This window comes from Tripterygium wilfordii, chromosome 21, assembly GCF_013401445.1.
Source record: "Tripterygium wilfordii isolate XIE 37 chromosome 21, ASM1340144v1, whole genome shotgun sequence".
Lineage (NCBI taxonomy): Eukaryota > Viridiplantae > Streptophyta > Magnoliopsida > Celastrales > Celastraceae > Tripterygium > Tripterygium wilfordii.
Window position 1 is genome coordinate 17271122 of NC_052252.1, and position 19425 is coordinate 17290546.

A 19425-nucleotide genomic window follows, 5' to 3' on the forward strand; every position below is an offset into this window, starting at 1 on the left:
TCATTCTCGATTAAAAAGATTCGAAGACTCGAACCATGTGGACCATGTCCCTGATGTGTGTGTGTGTTTGTGTTTGAGAGAGCATGGGAGAGACAAAGAGAGGTCTCAAAGGCCAAGCTACAAACCATATTTGATCAAATTTCAAGAAAAACTTAAAAAAAAACAAGGACACTAGTTTGACAGAAACCAATGTACATCTTGTTAAAGATTACCAAGTACCTAAAGAAGAACCCTATCACAAAATCTTTAAATGAATAAGGTGAAAACCTATAGACAGGATCAACAATAATTTATCAAAAAAAAAAGGATGGTACGAGGACGACAAACATGGAGAAGTCAACTGTTCTATTCACGTCTTTACTACAAATCCCAACCATCTTTCCTGCCATCAAACTCCCACTTCCGGCCAGCCAAACTTCCATATATCTCAGAAAATTTAAGGAGGCAGTTGCTTCTTATCCGGTAATGCACTTGCGTGTTTCGGCTAATTGCAGCACCGGAAAATTTAGACGTATCTATTGCCCATGCTGGTCTCACATAATCAACTGTTCTTGATGAGCTACCATTTGCATACAAATAATTCATTAGCACATCCTCACAGTTGAAGAACTTGTCTACCATTTCCCTGCCAGGCCTGGCTTCTTCACTCCAGTACCTCTCAAAAGCTACTTGACTATCAAGGAAAGCTGCCCCAGTAAGAATCATATTATACCCTTTATGCTTCCGGGCGTGATTCTCACCCTTGTATTTCAATTGACTTCCCTTAACAAGTCGCGGGTAGAAACCCACAATCCGATCTGGGTGTTGACGCCATACATTAAATCCCCTTTCAATATCATCGCAAGTCATCATAATATCATCGTCAAGCTCTAGAACAGCACGGGTATTTATCAATGGATCCAACTTGAAACGGTTATTCAGTGAGTTTTGTTTCTCTACTCTGATCCTAACAGGCACTGCTGATTCAAAATCACTTAATTTGGGAGGCGTTCCTTTGTTCCACACCACGACAATCTCTTTCACTGAGGAACACTTTGAGTAATGCTTCACATACATTTTCAAATTCCAGAGCCGAGCATCATAGGTCATTGTTAATAGAGTGAATTGAGAATAATGACCCTCCAGTGGATAGCCTTCTTCTGCTCCATTGCCTCCGTAGATATATTTAACTCCCATGCACATCATTGCAATCCCAACAGCAAATAAAACAGCCAGAACAAACTTTCCCACACATGTATTAGGCTTTATTTTGCCTCGAAGCGACAAAGGTACCCGGTTCAAGCGACTACAGAACCGTCTCACCTTCGAAGAAAATAAATGTGACCTTTCCCAAGCCAAGAATGTGTCACTTCTTTTACCTGAATAGTGAGGACACCAGTTTAGGGGAATGATGCACCTCACAGCCCCAAGTAGCACACCCAATAATACAACAATTGCCGCCAAAGCTGCAAGTGAAGCACAACCAAGAATAAACCGACGCACTGAATCCCCTGAACCTACCCGGTCTCCATCCATAACCCCAATCCACTCACCAGAACTTAACTGTTGCACATCAAGATGATGATAGCGAGCTCCATTCCAAGCATTTTGGGCCTTACGGGACTCTTCAAAGCTGAGAGGAACTTCAACTTCTTTGTATTCATCCTTGGTAAGAACTTCCACCTTGAAAACACGAACTCGTCGCCCATACGTTTCTCCACAGTCTTGCCCAACCCGATACAGGTCTCCATTGTACACAAAAGGTCTGCCTCCATTTCTGGCCCCCAAGCTCTTGTCAACATTATAAATAGGGTTCTTCTTGTGTGGCTTCCAAGGTCCAAGTGGTGAGCCGCTATACCATATCTCCAGCTGTCCATTTTTCTTGGTTCCAAAACCACTGTGATCTGAGCCAAAAAGCCAATATTGGCCATCATGATTAATTACAAAAGAATCAACCAGAGGTTTCTTTATGAGGATTTTGACTAGCGTCCACTGCAAAGGGAAGTTGATTGCACGGTAAAGACGAAGTTCCCCCTTCTGGCTGCTCTCAGGTATCATATATATCTGTTGATGTAGAGATACAGATAACAAATAAAATCAGCTTGCATTGCTGAGTGTATTTAAATCTCAACTATCCCCAACCACTAAATTGAAATGATTATTTGGAAATCCAAGGCTAAATAGCGAGGCGGTTAGGCCCAGCAATAAACTTAACTTGAACTTGGTTGAATTTTAATTACTTTTTCAATCAATGAACTATGCAACAAGTTCTTTTTAGGTTGTCTATAATTATGCATCCTAAAGTTTCAAAGCAATTTTTTGACGGTAACGACCTTTGATTGTTGTTCCACTCCTCAATCATGCATCTAGGATACACAAAAATATTACTAGATGCAATATAATCAAAATTTTATGCATTTGAGTAAGTAAAGAAGTTCAAGTCTTACTTGGTCTTGGTAATCAAATACATAAGGATAAGAGAGATGCCAGTCCTCATCCAAAGCAATGCCCAATTGTTGCCATGTTGCTCCCTTGTCGGTACTTTTTGCAACCCCAATGTCTCCTTGCATGGTGATTGAGTTCTTCGTTTCATAGAAGAGGAAAAGAGTATCTCCCTGAAACATGCAGCATATAATCGAAAGAGAATTAAGCCCAAATACAAAGGACATTTACAATTTTTAACAACTTCAAAACATTTTGTTGGAAATAATTCGGCAGTCTTCACATGGAAAAATCAAACTAAATTTCATGCATTAGAGAAAAGATCGCTGTTGAACATGATGCATTAATCAGTAATGACTATTGGCATCCACTTCAGTCCAAGTCAACAGGAGTAAAAGAAACAAAACAAACTAACTGCTACTGTCAAATAACACAAGTGTAACATTTTAAATAATATACATAGTACTATGCAAAATCAGTCCAAGCACTCATCGCCTAACAGTATCAGATTAATCCAAAATTGTGATCCCAGGACAAAAGGTCCAACTTAAGGCTAAGAAGAGAGGAATGTTAAACCCTTTTGCATTTCTACCGATCGAAGATATTTTATAGATTCAAACAAGCCAACCACCTGAAATTGTTAGAATACTTTGACTTCATTTTCTATGCTACATATTACTGTAAAAAACATCCCCAAGTCACATTACAGTCTGAACTGGTTCTTGCAGTTTAGAAACATCAAACATAAGGCACAAGCTCAAAGCAAAATTTCGATTTTGTTTCTGAACCTACAAGTTCCCTAAGTTTGGTGTACTTTCAGGTGTAGGATCATCATATCTACAACGTAAAAACCATAAGAAAGGACTATCCTCTTCACGAAGGTGTCTACGTCCCGCTGGTGACCTGTACCCGGATACCGTTCAGAGAATAGAAAATGGGTTTTGCCATCAATTCCTTTGGCAGAGTCCTTATATATTGTTGGTGTAGTGAACTATCCTGTTGCAATGAAGCAATTTTTTTGTCTTTAAGCAAAGTTCAGCGCCTAATATTTCCTAGAAATCATTCGCTGCCCAATGAACATGGACAGATAAAACCAACTGCCTACCAACAGTGGTATTATACAAACCTCACCAAGCTCCCCAAAACACAACTGAATCACAGTCTATGAGGTCTTTATACCTCATCATAACCACATCTAGGGTCTCCTTAAAGACAAAAACTAAATGATTCTTCTTATGACAAAGACTCAAAGAAAATCATACTCCTAGAAAAACTTTAAATATTGATTATTCTCAAAGGTATGGTGTCTCCATCATATGGAGGCCAAAATTGTGCCACACTGCCTTTTTCACCACTGCTAGTGGCTGGCTTATCTATCGCACTCTGTAATCTGTCTTCCACAACCAACATATTCAAAGACGTCATAAATACTATGGGTGACTGTAAATTAGAATGGAGGGCCCGGCCGCAAATTATGCTAAACAAGGTATGAAATAAATCCTATCGGATCAGGTTGCAAACAGTGGTTCCCTTAATATTTTTTTTGTTGCTGATTTTAGAGAACCAGACAATAGTACTATAGGCATGAATACTGAATCAATAATGTTATGACAATTATTGTGTTCATCTCTAAGTTACTGACCCTCAATTCTCAAATACTAACAAAAATGTGTCAGGGAAATGTTAAAGAAGAAATTACCTGAATATAAATAAAAGGATCTGCAACAAAATTACTGGGGAAACTAGCATCAGATACCGAAGCACATGTCACAACTGGGTTAGCAACTGGCCATGCTGCACTTGCATCCCTCCTTACATTCATCTGCACCAAAGTTGGACAACAAACAAAGACTAAAAGAATAAGCAACAGAATAAGTTCTTACATATAAATTAAAATTAACTAAGAATCAATTCAAAGCTTTCAAAATTTACAGATACGAAGGTTGCATACGCGCATGTAAATGATCCAATCATCAGTTAAAGAGGGAAAAAAAAACATGTAGGTGAAGATGTAAATTATACTACAATAAAAAGAGGCATGAAACCTCAACAGCTACAAGGCCACGAAAAATCAAAAACAAAGAAAAACTCTCATCATAACAAGAAGCTTTGACCAAAATTCAACACTTGTAGCGATGGGAGTTTTCGTAAGATAAGTACATGAAGAAAAATGAAAAGTAAAAAAACCTAACCCACAATTACCAGAAAGTCAGAAACCAGCAAATACAGCAAAAAAAATCAAATCACCAGAAAACCCAATTTTCAGCATAAGGTTCAAAAATTGACAAAATCTAAAAAACCCAGCAAAGCCTTCTTTTACCTGTTCAATGGGTTTGAGAGAGAAGGGAGAGTCTCCATAGAAAACACCAATGGACCATGACCCCTCATTGTCCTCTTGGCACCCAAGCGAACCCATACCCGCACGGACACCACCATCATAAGAAGGCTTGAAAACCAACCACGCATAAAGGGTCGCAATTGATCCGTACAACACAAAACAACCCAGAAAGAAAACAAAACCAGAAGAGAAAAGCGAGAGCCACCTCCACCGGTGCTCTAATCTCCACCTACACCAACACCTCAGACTCATGTCACAGCAGCTCCCTCCGCCGCCGCTACCACCACCTCCCACCGCCGTCCCATTATTACAAACCGCTGCCCCACCACCACCCACCAAAGAGCTTGAACCCATTTGATTCTTCGCAGAGAGATCTCACGCCGACGTTGCAGAGCCCGAAATTAAAGCCCCTGCTATCGCCGGCATTTCGAATTTATAAAAAAAAAATACGAACAGTAGCTTTTTCTTGTTCCCGATTCTGATGAGTAGTTTTGTTTTATTTCGTCTCTCTCTCTCTTTCAATTTTGATTTTCTTTACTCTTTCTCTCTCTCTCTACAATGTGGCATAACCAGGTCGGACTCGGACTATCCAGGGGGAGAGACGTTACCTGGCGGACATATATATACACACATAGACACGCCGTATATGTATTGCTAGTGACGATAATTACGAGAGATTTGATTTTTTAACAAATAAAATTTTAAAAATATTTATTTGTTATTATTATTTATTTATTGATTATATATTTGTACTCGCGAGGGTAACAGCTGTACTCGCCATATAAGAAGAGAAAGGGTGCCCGAGACCTGCTGTAATAAAGTTACAGCAGGTCCCGCTGTAATACCTTTTATGCGTTACTTTTAAAAATTATAAATATATAGTATTTTTCATAACGAATCCAACGGTATATTTTTTGTTTGAAACAAAAATCAAATTCATCGTGATCAAAACATCGAATATTTTAAGTTTATATCCGATGGTCTAGAATTGTCGTGTCTTTTTCATGTTGAATTTGATTTTTGTTTCTAACAAAAAATATATCGTTGTGTTCGTTGCGATGAACACTACATATTTATGATTTTTAAAAATAAAAATAAAAATTTTTAATGCCCAAAAAAGGGATTACAGTGGAACCTGCTGTAATTTTATTACAGCAGGTCCCGGGCTTCCGAAGAGAAAATGTGAAAACGGTCATGTGTGTGTGAGACGGAGAGAGTAGGTGGTGACGTAAGCAGCGAGTATGGAAATCGCACCTTTTTGGTTGTGGTTTTGTATTTGATTTCTTTTTTTAGGTTTTTTTATTTACTGAAAATATTTATATAGAAATTAAGGATATACTTTTTTTTTAAAGAATCCATCCAAAAAACGGCCTACCGTGTTTTATAAAGTAATTGGATTTAAAATTAAAATTTAATTAATTCATAAATAAATAAATTGGAAAAATCAAAAATAATTGATAACTTGTTTTGTGGGACAAATAATTAATGTGAACTTAATATTAAAAATAGAAAAAATTTTAGAAGCATAAGTCTAGTGGGTACATACATACATTTAATTAGTTAGATGTAGAGGAACTTTCATCATCTTATTCTCCTCATGGTGTTGAACAAGTCTTTAGCTAAATTAATCTTATGATGTTGTAGGAAATATTTGTTATCATACACAAGAACAAATATTGTTATCTTATTTTGATAAAATAATTAATACATAACTTACATATTACGCAACTTAATCTTATAGCCTACTACTATGATATGAATCACGATAGATGAGGTGATGAATGCAACACCTGTTGAGATGGTAACAATCTTGACTATTGGGCCACGATTTATCATCTGTTCTGAAATTTACCTGCAAATCCGAAAAAAATAAGAAAAAAATGTAAAAATATTTGAAATTTTCCTCTAACAACATTGTAAATAACATATTTATATTCGTTGTTTTCCATGTTAATTCTTTAATATTTGTTTGATGATCGATGATTTTAAGGAAGAATTTTACAAGAGTCCAATTAGGTTAGACAAATAAAACCTTGTTTGTGGGTCAATATCGGTCTCCACTAGGTTTTCCCTAGGGGACTACATATGTGACAAGAGTAAAGTACTAGGGACAAAAATATATAATAAAATCAAAAGGGTTTTGAAATTTCATTGAAGGTTCATTTGGTGGTTGCATTGGCTGGTACAATTCAATTCCTTTTGTGATCTATCACATTCTAACATATATGGACGAAGTCTAGGCCTTTACTATAAGACATTTAGGTCATCTATACTCGGAGTTTGAAAAAGAATTTTACTAGGCAAAATGGGAGGACCAGGATTTCTTATCTTGTTCAAATCAATTTGAACAAAAAAATTGACTTTGACACCCGCATAAATCCACTCCAGATATTATTTGCTTTGAAAGTGTCTTTAATGGGGAAAGATGCTATTGTGCGTTTGCATTAGCGTAAATCCACTCGAGATGTCGTTCCCTTCGGGGATTTTTTATTATGATACGCTACTGGTCATGTATATATTCATCGAGCCTGCACGACTTCATTATTCCTTGAACCTTCTCACTTAATGGTACTTAGACTCAAGAAAAAAAAGTATTGTTGAATGTTAGAGGAGGGTTTGGCTTTATATACCACTTGGTTGAGTAAGAGCCTACGGATGTGAGATTCTAACATTGCTCAATTGCACCCGTATAGACTCATTCGAGATATTTTTCGCTTTGATTTTTTATATAAAAAGTAAGACATTATACAATTTAATCTAGTTGCACGTACACACCTTTTCATTACATAAATTTAAAACACGTTGGGAATGTGTGTTGCAACCAAACCACAATTGTCTAGTTGTTTATCACCCTAGAAAATAAAGATATTTTTATCATTTGAAAACTAACACTATTTAATGTGAAAGATAAACACAATTAAAGGAGCCTATGTCATGGATGTTGTGATAAGGGTTGTTAATAAATTAATGTTATAAATAATATATATATCCGGAGCACAAATTGGTGTACAAAATTTGATTAATCTAGAAGTATCTTCTTTTAATATCAATTATTTTCTAATCCACATACTTAGTGGATAAGAGTAGTAGTTGATTTGTTATTATATTATTATCAATTTATCGTTATCACATTCATCTCATAAAGTTTTATTAGTTAAATGTTTATATTTATTGGAAAAAACTTGTCTTTTTGAATTCCATTACCGCGTTTATATATTTCAAACATTTTGATACATATTTTTGAATCCATTGACAAGCATCTTATTAAAATCTCTTAGCACTAAAAAGAAGCATCATTCCAAAGCCCAAAGAAAAGAGAAAGTTCGAAACAATTGGGATTTTTTTTTTTGGAGATCATTATTATTGTTATTAGAGTGAGAAGATGCTAAAATCTCTCATAATTCAAGGTCTAAGAGAAAGTTATCATTAGACAAACATTTTCTAGTTTATTTGAGCAACAACAAATCCTTGAATTAAACCCAAGAGTCCATGGTCCTACAAACAATTCCTCCCCCCCCCCCCACCAATATATCTATCTATATCTATATATGTATATGTATATGCATGCATGCATGCACTTACTCAAGGTGATGACTTATATATAGGTAGAGCCAAAACTCTCGACTTGAATGGCACGATTAAGGGGAAAAGGAATGATCTTTTCCTGGTAAACAAACAAAGATAAGTATTTTTTTTTCCACAATGTACCAATACAAATAATGGGTCCCATAAGAGGATGTGACTTTTTTTTTTTCTATTTATTTGTGTGGCTTAAGATTGGAGTGAGGGGACCAATAGCAATAAAAATTTGGAGAGTCACCACCATCTACACACATCCATTATTATATTCCACAAAAAGTAGTTGTTCTCTCCATTAATGTGACTAGCTATATGCTACATCGATTGATGCATTTGTGCCACTATTTCTTTATCAATTTCGTGTGAAGAAAGGTGTATCCTTAGTCAAATTGTATGGACTAGAAAGTTCCGAGTTCAATTCTTATTATGAACAATATTTTTGTGGTCACGCATTTAGTTTTAGTCCAATTCATCATCTTATCATCAAGTGGAAAGTGTCTGTAGGTGACGACTTGATGATCGGAGATTAGACCTATATCAGATGTTTAAAGAGCAAATTCATATGGTGTCATTATCGATTAGAGAAAAAAAAAAAACACCATTTATTAATTAGAGAAAAACACTATTAACAAGAAAAAATAGAGACAAAAATTGTAATTCAATTTTCCCTAATATAAGATTTTGAATGAGGTGGCCATCTATAAATCCATATGGAAATTATTGGTTGGTTGGAGACTTGGGAGTACATACATGGAACATGGTGGAGTACTTGATTAATTTTGTATCCATTAAAAGGTAGACCAAGTGACAGTATTATTATTATTTATTTGTTTAATTGGGAATATAATATAAAAAATAATTGTGATAATGGGGATTCCATGTTTGGGGTAGGACCGGACTGGGGTAGTCACCATTATTTCTGTTTGCTTTTGACAATTGAGAAGCGCCAGACATTTTTTTTAAAAAAATATGCATTTGACAATTGAAAACCCCCAGACATTTTTTTAAAATATTTTTTTATCTGACCACATAATAAATTGAGTCAAATCCTAACTCATGGGCGACAAGAGTATTGTTTCAGTTGAAATTGATTCGGTTTGATCCCAAAAAGATTAATCACTAAACTATAACTTAAGTGGTCATATGAATTTTTATTGTCCCTAATGACGAAAGTAAAAATAATATAAGGTATACTTTGTAACAATAACACAAGTGACTCCCAAGATTTTTTATTTTTTTTTGAGAATAAAATTTTCATTAATTAAGAAACACATAACTATTGAGATTGTTGACGATCCCTCAAAACAAGGGTCTCGACTTACACTGGGGATTGAACCCTCCAAAGTCCAAACCTGCCTCAACTTGCATTGTGCAAGCAAGATTGGTCTATATATATATATATATATATAAAATAAACACAGGTGGTCATGGGATCTGGGGAGTACGTATCGGAGGTAGTCGTTACTTGTTAAGTGAGTGATATCTGGTGTTGACAACAACATGACAGGGAAAAAAAGCGAGAGGATAAAACGACGTGGTTTTACCTTTTTAAAGAATTAAAATTCATAATTATTCTCTGTGGAATGCGTAGTAGTGTGAGAGACAGGTATGTCAGCACCAGTGACTTGGTCAACCATTGCTTCTGTTTTTATTAATTAAAAAATAGTAGTAACAAAACTTTAAAAATATATTTGGTTGCTCATTTTAAAAAATACGAAAAATAAAAAATCACAAGAACATAAAAAATAAATTTTCTGAAAAATCAAAAAAAAAAAAAACTCAAGGATAAACGATAGAGAATTTTAATAATATTGAATTATATAAAAGGTTTAATAATAAATAAAAAAAAGAAAACAAAGTTAATTTAAAAAAGGGAAGGAAAAAAAAAAGGGTTACCTTTAGTGCCCCACCAAGACCATCTCATTTACACGGCTTTTTAGTAAAAGTTCCTAATTTAGTATTTTTATTTCTCTTTCCAAAACTCCAATCAAAAGAGAAATAAATAAATAAAAAATGTCACAATCTGAAAGTACCCACAAAATGTAATGAACATGTCCAAGGACTTGACTTGGCTGACTTTGTCAACATAATATTAATTAGTATTAAAAGAGGGTGTTTCCGAGGGATCAATTTTCAATTATTACTTGTACACTAAGTAATTTGTGTACTTAGTCTAACCCTTAATGGATTGGAGTCTGTCTATATGGAGAAGAATTGCAATAGTAGTTTGCCTCTTTGGAAGTGCAAGACTTTTCTTTGAAAACTAGTCATTGGGAAGTAGGCCATTAATTAATGGCGTAGTAGTTGTAGTCTTCAAGAATATTTATTAGTGATCAAAGGCATTGTGGATGAGAAGTAACCAAGTCCTTTGGGTCATGCAAACACAACAAGTGGTACATCTAGAACAAAGACAAAAAGGGGAGTGAGTAGGAGAGAGAGTGTATACATTTTCATTTTGCTCTACAAAATGGGCTTGATAGATTTTGTTGGGCCTAGATAGTGTCACTTTATAGTCCCATGATAAATTTTGATTGCGAGTAAGGTTTTAGGCAGGGCCAACCCTAGCTACATTGGTGTCCGAAGCGGGGTCACGTTGTCTTGAGTTCAAGCGTGTAGTAGGTGCTTGAAGTCGAGCTCGTAGACGGTAGACAAGGTTGTTGATTTACCTTGTACATACGTGTTGAGACCTGAAGGAGAAGAGGGGGAGGAGGAAACTTGTTAAGGCTTATTTTAGACTAATTTTAGGATTGACCGCTAGACTAATGAGCTGGGTGTGAATTTTTTTTTTTTTTAAAAAATTGTGTTGCCCTGGGCCGGAATGGTGCCCAAAGCCCTAGCTTGGGCTGTTTTAGGCACGGACCAGCCCTGGTCCTTAGGTTTGGAATGTTACTTGACAATCAAACTTGTGATTGAAAAGAAAAACATAATACCAGGCCTTTCAGCCTAATGAATATGCAAGCAAGCCTGGGATAATTGAAGGCATTACATACAGCAAGGAAGGACTGAATGCAAGAGATTTAAATCTCTTCAATCAATCATGTTTTATTTAATTTGCCATGCAATGATGCATGCCTAAATCTCAAGTCTAAACATGACATTTTCAATTTCTCTCCAACTCTTTGAGCAGATCTTCATAGTATTTCAGAATCCATCCATTGATGATCTCAAGCTCTATGTTCCGCTGCATCACCAACCATTCCGGATCCTCTTCTTTTCTCGCTGGCAATATGTCCAGACAATGAGAACCTGTATGTATACACAACAGTGTCAAATGCCAACTCTGATATAATTGAACCAGAACTTGTTGATTGATAGAAGCATTTGATGTGTTTGTACCTTGTTTGGTAGAAACTGCAACTACAGTGTGTGAAATGTCTTCCAATACTCTGCAGTTAAAAAAACATCAAAACCACATTCAATCTATAGAAATATATGTTGTTCACAGCAATATCTTGACGTTTTATGTTCAAGAATTTGGAGTTTACCCTCCACTGCTATAAGGATCGCGGAGGCCGTTGGAGAAGATGATGTTGCTGGCAAACCTCCTGAGGACTTGTTTTATATTCTGCAACAATAAGACATCAGTGAATCTAACCACCTTAACCAGACTAAACTTCAAGCGATCGATCGGGGGTTGCATATTATAGAAAGAGAGGACAAGACACTGATGACAAGCATACTTGACCGCCGTAATAAGTAGTGACCCAATGCGGTCTTGGAGTAACTCCATATTTCTCCTTGCAATATTCGGTGTTGTCGGTCATATTAAATGGTGAAGGTGGAAACATGGTGTCGTTGCCTACGCCAATCGGTATCACAATATCACTACATACCTGCAAAAACCCAAAATCTCGTTAGGAGTTGATTAATGATCAGATAAACGGATGTATATATTTATATATATACAGTGTAACATGATTGACCTGCCAATTCCAGCCCAACCGAGTTTCTGATGGAAAGAAATCCTGGAGTTGATAACAATCCTTTTCTCCTCTATAAGCAAACATTCCGGCAGCAATCTTGTCGAGTAAATCGCTGCCTTCTGTTGTCTCTCCATCAATGCCACTGCAAACCACAGTGACAGGATATCTAGGTGGCCTGTCATATTGTGCTGCCCCTGTGTACATATTGTCCAAATAGTTCTTCAAAGCGGATGCACTGTCCAATGGTCTAATAGGGAAAAACAGAGTGAATACAGAGTTTAGTACTAGTCTTCTTAGAAAGTTAGCATTAAACTAGGAGTTTGAAACCCTATTTGCGCAGACCGGAAGATGTTGTCAGGACAAAGTTCTCGGGTGACTTACTTGCAGGCTTTGAACTTTTTGCTAAGGATAGACAGGCCATCTTGTTTAGCAGCAACTCTATCGATTTCCGACCAAGACATTTTTATGGTGTTGTAGCAACTCTCACTAGTTTCCTGCACACAGACAATACAAATTAATCCCAACATTATCAAGCGTCAAAGTTTGTGTTTCAGCCAAAATGTTGGATTTTCTTACTCTAAAGTCCTTTGTGACAACATCATAATATGCTTCTGCTGGTGTAACGCCATCAAAATAGAGAATTGGAGCTGAAGATGCCAGTGCTCCAAGGGCAATGTGAGGATATTTTAACCGGAACCATGAAGCAAGCACTGAAAATAAAAACAACCCAGTAAGGAATATACATACACACATACTTACACATAAACATTGTTAACTAAACATACTTCCTCCATAAGATCCCCCAATAACAATAATAGGAGAAGCCTCTGCTGATAACTTCTGTTTCAAGTAAGTTAGCACCTCTGCATAATCTGCCAAAGCTTGAGCTGAGTTGAAGTAACCGCGTTCCGTTGCATTCTTCAATGTTTCGTTTTGAAATCCTCCGAATGGGACTGATTTTCCATAATATCGATGCTGTACAATCAGTAAGAATAAGAATCACACACCCACAATCAAAGGGATTCTTCGAGTTCTAGTGTTATATATGCATACCTCTATATACACTATAAGAGCACCAAACCTAGCTGCATTATCAGATAAAAATCCAATGCCTTTCACATCATCATCCACTGATGACTCCTCACCAAGATACGCAAATATCGGAGCGGCGACATGCGCGCCATGCCAGTGCTTGTAGCTCACCATGTACCTTTGCTTAAAGATAGCATAGCTTTCTGGCTTATAGTTGAAGTGATCAAGTGTTTGGTCGTAGTAATAAGTCTCGAGATCCTCCGAAGCCAATGCTGCTTCACTTTTTTCTGGATTCAATTCTCCTCGAAGCACACCGAGTCTCGGAATTGTCTTTGGTAGTGCTGATGCTGAAGCAAACAATGCCATAAAGAGTAGAACAAGTAGTAGCCATGGAAGACAGAAGGATTGGAGTGATGGAGCTGCCATGTCTATATGTTTTGGAGAGGAAATATCAGGAAGCCCTATAAAGACTTCAAAACCATTCAAAATTTGTTATAAATAAACCCCATTATTTTAGCTAATCATGTTGTTACCCCATACAACATTTAAAAAAAAAAATTGTTTTGTTTATATTCAAAATCTCTTCCACTAATTAGAAGCAGAGATTTATATATAATAATCATGGATTATCGTTAATAACAAACATAACAATAACAGCAATAGAGATGAAGACTATGTGGTCGGCATGTCAGTATGTGTGTGTATGGGGTATCTTCTAATGCATAATAGTGTCAATTTTGTTGGGACACGAGTGGTTCTTATTAATGGAGTTATCCGAATTAAGGTTTTGAGTTTGTTATTGTTGATTGATGTCATTCAGGAATATCATCGAACGGCTGAAACGCAGAGTTTCTAGAATACCCGGCCACTCACAATCTCTTTCTACGTATCAATCAAAAGTCAAAACCATGCAATGTGACCTAGTCAAACTCGGTCGCTGACCACTGAGTCAATCCGGGACAGGGAGTGCCATTTTTTATTTATTTATTTATGGATTCCATGAAATTTAACTCTCTTTGTTTTAAAGAAAATCGTTATGAAAAATTAAAAATTTTTTTGTTTGTTTGAAAGAAAATAGGGGAAAAAAAATATTTTGACAGCTGGTCTAGTCGATCACTTGGGTACTCACTTTTTCTCCATGAAGTCATGGGTTCGAGTGGAGGATGCGAGATAATTACTTGAAACCCGAATAGAGCTCTTAGCTTTATTGTAATATAATTGATGGATGAGGAGTTTGTGATGACATGGAAAAAATAAGTGTGCTTCAGGTAACTCGCATTCTCAGTTTAACCAGAGGTTTGTCAAACATAATTGGAAAAAGACATTGCAAGAATGAAGCAAAAGGATTGCATAAAAGAACACAAAAAACATAACACAATCATGCTTTCATCGATTGTGCAACCTCCAAAGGGAGTAATCCAACTAATTGATTCATAATTTGCTCAATCCAGGCAAGTAAACTACACTGCGAACTCAAACCTGGTGCACTTCCAATATGTCTGTCGGAAAATAAGTCTTTGTCGCAGAACCCAACTTGCTTAAAGTTGCAGCTAGGGCAGCAATCACCGTTGCCGGATCAAAGCATCTGCAAGTCTACGAAACTAACAAGCACCGCCTGCGTAAAAAATGAAGCATCAATCAGAGGTCAAATAGGAAGCCTAATCCACGAAGGAAGCACATGCAAGGTCAATAGGTATAATATGCAAGCAAGAGTCGAAAAATAAAATAGACTGTATCGTGCATAAGAAGCAAACAGATTTTAAGGCAGAATAAGATCAGCAGTGATTGAAACTTCTCTGTCATGGTCAAAATATTCATACGGCCCTCGTTGTTTTAGATTCTCCTTAGGGAGGGAAAGTACTAATGCAGAGCAGAGTCCACCCTAAAATACCGGACAATCAAAGTCGCTGCGTAATTTCAAACGTAGACCATTGAAAGTATAATAACCATGTGGAAAAGATTATCAGAATAAAGCAAGAAATCTTGATCGTGACAGCCTGTGAACAACGATATAGATCTTGCACCATGTCAGCTTGTCAGGGCAATCACTTCTAATACACTCCCAAACAACATTTATGCAAAAAATATACGGTTCTACATCTAAGCTTTGACTTAGACAACCAACAAAACTTTCTTTCCTTTCATTTTCGTTTTGATGGGAGTACGTAAGTTGGCATCCACAAATCAATGTTCACCTTCATTAGAATGGTCTCTTAGCCGGGTAAGAGCTACTGCAATCTGAGCACCAACACGGGCATTGTTTTTCACAAGTGCAATGTCTAGAACTTGGCTTAGAAAATCAATTTACTCAATTGAACAGCAATGCTAAATAAGGCACCAAGAAAAAAGTGACATGAACATGGATTAACAAAGAGTTGAAGAGCGTCAGGTTAGTCAAATCTTCGGAATCAAAAAGTCAGGGAGCATCTGCTTTGTAAAATCTTTGGAATCAAAGAAACAAAATAGCAATACTAGGCTTTGAACAATAAAGTGAGGATACTTGATGCAAGTGATGCACCTCCAGTTAGTTCGTTCACTCGTTTAAGTAAGAAGGGAGTTTCAGCATTTCCTGTTATATTATTATCCCTGAGAATCAGATTTCGCGTTATGTAAATCAGTCACCAATGTATAATAATAGGGCATTAATAAAAATTACAAAAAAAAAAGCATTCACTTTTTTTTTTTTTTGACTTTTGATGAGCTAAAGGCAGTCTAACCTAGCTTCCTTAAGGGCACTCTGTATTGCAGACTCAATCATGCTTCCAGAAGCAGCATGTTCTTTTGGAATTGGAACTGTAATAAGAATTCCAGTCCCAAGCATAAGTCTCATGTTGGCATCTGCAGTTAATAACAATAAAAAAAAAGAATCAAAACAGAATTAACTCCACGAAAAATGACTAAAAAAGAACATTAAAAATCCGCAGTAAGCTGATCTTGTCACTTTCCAATTAGCCGAGCACAATCTTCTGGGCTGTCCACACGACATGGCACCTAATTTATCACCATAAACCAAACAAAATTGTAGTCACAATTCAAACCAAAACAATAAATCAAACACCTGGAAACAAATGGTAGTATGGTACAAAACCAATCAAGTTATTCTATAAGCATTCTTTTGGCTTGGATGCATCTTCGTTTTCAGAGCGTAGTTTTATTCTTTAGGGGTTATCTTGTCTATTCCTACTCCCTTTTATACTTACAACAAATGTGGCCACTAAGAAAACAAGAAAAAAGGAACGAATTATATATATGGAATTACAAGTAATACAGCAATGCGGCACTTTATTATTAATGGTACCTTGTAGCCACTAATTTCAGTGAAAAAAGCTGGGAATTCATATGTCTTATAGGCAGCAACACATACTCCCTGAGTCTCCTGTATCAATGCTTACAAAGGTGAGTAATCATATTTGAGAGCTGATGCAAAATCATTGAAAATTTTTGGAGAACAAAGTAGCATATACCAAATATTCAAGAGTCTTGGGAATATCTAAGATTGATTTCACACCAGCAGAAATGACAGCTACTGGAGTCTTTCCAAGCTCAGTAAGATCAGAAGAAATATCCATTGCTGCAAGAGTGCATATCTAAGATCATTTAGGTACCAATCTAGACTGATGGACCCATAGCATCAACAATATACATTTCAGATCTCAGTAAGAACAAACTTACTCTATGGAATAGGTAAGGTTCTAAAAGAAGTCAAGCATATATAGGGAAACTGTTAAATATTGACAACTCAGTAATTTCAAAACTCAAAACAGTTTGCGCACCAAACTATTTCTAGAAAATGATATAAGTGAGGTACACATACTATGCTCAGCATTTCTATGAACTCCTCCAATCCCTCCAGTGACAAACACACGGATGCCAACCTGCATGAATTTGTACATTCTGAACTTTGTGAAATACGTATGAACAATATGTAGAAGATTGAAAAAAATAAAAGCATGGAATATAGTCCTGTACATAAAACGAAAATTATGGAATTTTAGTTCTTAAATAGAACAAATACCAATGAAGCAAAAAACATGGTTGCAGACACAGTAGTAGCACCATTCCCTCTGTTAGCCACCTAAAAGCGAATAAACCAGCATGGAAAGTTAGTAGCATAACAACAATGAAAAACTACAGCAGGAATGGTGTTTGCGGCTAATGGTCACAATTGTCTGTCTCATTGCCACAGAAAGTGGATAAACTTTTCCATTTCTGCTAGAGATTGGGAAAGGCATGAAAACAAGATATGTCCCTGAACATATCTGCTATTCTGCTTGTGGCCCGTTGAGGGTTTTTGAGTCTCACACACGTAACCAACAAAGAGTCTAAATTGGACTACAAGCTTATTACAAGGAAATGAGGAACAAGTTCAACGATCTACATATTTGGGAAGCAGCGGGTTAACACCCCCTACACCTTGTTTTGATTTGATTTTCTTATTAGTTAATAAATGTGAATTGAGAAAAGGAAAAGAAGCATATCAAAGCGAAAAGAGTTTCATAACACATAAAGCCGTAATCACAAGAACAGTAAAATTTAAAGTTACTCACAACATATGCAATATCCCTCCGAGCTGTCTTCTGAGCTTTGGTTCCTAATTTAGCAAGTTTCTCCAATTCTTCAATATGTAAACCTATAAATACATATAGCAGAACGTCATAAATCATTTATGTAATCAGTTGTGAGTATCTATTCTAAGCAAATTGTGAAAACAGCTTTATTCTCTTCTCCTACCACCCCCAACTCCATGCAAACATCAATCCCAACAAGACCAAAAGAAAAAAAAAATTAACAGAAGACTAAATACAGACAGCAGCATATGCACACACAAATTGATCAAAAACATTATAAATGGTTATTCTTGCTTCTGTTGCAGAATCCAAACAAGAACAATCAACTGACCAAAAAAAGCCAGCAATCCAACAACTCATAAAACATTCGGAGCACATTATAACCGAAGTTGTTGGTGAATATTATTGATTCAATTAGATTGCTCTTCTCATAATTGGTTTAAAAGGCAAAACAAAGATAGAAAGAGAAACACAAGAAATAATATTTAAATTTATGGAATGCTATTTCTATTCAATAGATAAAACCAAATCTGAATCCTGACCCTTTCCATGCTGGTATGGTGAGCCTATAATTTATCTTTCCTAGTTCCACCTACAGAAAATGCCTCTAAATTAGTTTATCCTCAATGTTCAACCATGTTGTTTAAAAACATTCTGAATAGTTGCCATGATTATTCATGAATAATGTGAATCAATATCTTACACACAAAAGCAGAACATCAACTTTTTGTAGCCTCACAAAGAAGCTTGTTATACTACATTTAGGTCTACTGAGGATATGTTACGCATAACCTTTGAATGGTTGACCAAACTATAGGAATATTTAATATATTTCAATAATCACTATCCAAGCACATATATAAGCATCAACGTACACAAGAAGAAAATGTTTAAACACCTATGCACGGCGTGCCATCTAAAATGGCAACTGTAGCCGGAATCGCCCCATTCTCCCTCACAATTGCCTCCACCTCCTTAGCAGTTTCCAAATTTTGCGGATATGGCATCCCTGAAAACAAATTTAAAATTCACAAAGCACGAACTTCGTTCATCAATACCCCTAGCTTTATTGAATTTGTCATTTCCAAAAAATATGAAACAAGCGTAGATTACATCCATCCTTGAAAAATAAAAGGTTCTAATACAAACTTCCATGGCAAAATATTATCAATTTAGTCTTATAAACAAAAAAACACACCATGAGAAATAATGGTGGACTCGAGGGCAACAACGGGTCGCCCACTCGACAAAGCTTCAGCAACTTCAGGTGATAATTTCACCAGTTCTTCAATCTGTCGCAAGAAAATCCCATCTGATCATTACCTACACAATCTATACATAGGTATTCACTTACATGTCCAGATTGCTAACCTTGCTATTTGGGAGCGAAGGGTGAAGATGCCTTTGGAGATTCGATAGTCTTGAGACAGCTGACGAAGCCATTTGCGTTGGACACCGAAAATCGAGTGCTGGCGGCTTCGGGTTCGTTTCTGTGCGTCTTAGTTTCAATTATAGCTGGGCCTGGGCTTCTATCATCATACCGGCCTCAACTTAAGGCTTCTGA

At 36.3% G+C, this 19425-nt stretch overlaps 3 protein-coding genes across 10 annotated transcripts; all 3 read right to left on the reverse strand.

Annotated features, from left to right (window-relative positions):
- Window positions 1–103: 103 nt before the first annotated feature.
- LOC119989386 (glucosamine inositolphosphorylceramide transferase 1) lies at window positions 104–5370 on the reverse strand. Of its 3 annotated transcripts, none has more exons than XM_038834869.1 (4): window positions 4742–5370; window positions 4121–4243; window positions 2427–2594; window positions 104–2043 (listed from the first exon to the last, which is right to left on the reverse strand). In XM_038834869.1, the coding sequence occupies exons 1-4, from the start codon at window positions 5111–5113 to the stop codon at window positions 361–363; spliced, it is 2346 nt and encodes a 781-aa protein (XP_038690797.1). In that variant the 5' UTR covers window positions 5114–5370; the 3' UTR covers window positions 104–360. The 3 variants fall into 3 exon arrangements, with proteins under 3 accessions (XP_038690797.1, XP_038690798.1, XP_038690799.1); XM_038834870.1 differs by lacking the exon at window positions 4742–5370 and adding an exon at window positions 4373–4510; XM_038834871.1 differs by lacking the exon at window positions 4742–5370 and adding an exon at window positions 4354–4508.
- Window positions 5371–11289: 5919 nt separating this feature from the next.
- LOC119989464 (lysosomal Pro-X carboxypeptidase-like) lies at window positions 11290–14908 on the reverse strand. The gene is made up of 10 exons (XM_038834999.1): window positions 14773–14908; window positions 13315–13721; window positions 13047–13236; window positions 12838–12971; window positions 12643–12755; window positions 12262–12508; window positions 12019–12171; window positions 11824–11903; window positions 11675–11724; window positions 11290–11584 (listed from the first exon to the last, which is right to left on the reverse strand). Exons 2-10 carry the CDS (start codon window positions 13717–13719, stop codon window positions 11439–11441), a joined length of 1518 nt encoding a protein of 505 aa, XP_038690927.1. The 5' UTR covers window positions 13720–13721; window positions 14773–14908; the 3' UTR covers window positions 11290–11438.
- LOC119989465 (pseudouridine-5'-phosphate glycosidase) lies at window positions 13735–19363 on the reverse strand. 6 transcript variants are annotated; one of them, XR_005465815.1, is made up of 14 exons: window positions 19233–19363; window positions 19060–19153; window positions 18760–18870; window positions 17841–17923; window positions 17309–17368; window positions 17108–17168; window positions 16758–16864; window positions 16592–16669; window positions 16239–16284; window positions 16011–16131; window positions 15794–15879; window positions 15489–15572; window positions 14773–14908; window positions 13735–13763 (listed from the first exon to the last, which is right to left on the reverse strand). XR_005465815.1 is itself a non-coding variant. In XM_038835000.1 (13 exons), exons 1-13 carry the CDS (start codon window positions 19302–19304, stop codon window positions 14895–14897), a joined length of 1017 nt encoding a protein of 338 aa, XP_038690928.1. In that variant the 5' UTR covers window positions 19305–19363; the 3' UTR covers window positions 14550–14894. The 6 variants fall into 6 exon arrangements, 3 of the variants coding, with proteins under 3 accessions (XP_038690928.1, XP_038690929.1, XP_038690930.1); XR_005465816.1 differs by lacking the exon at window positions 15489–15572 and having other exon boundaries at window positions 15812–15879; XM_038835000.1 differs by lacking the exon at window positions 13735–13763 and having other exon boundaries at window positions 14550–14908.
- Between the last annotated feature and the right edge of the window lie 62 nt (window positions 19364–19425).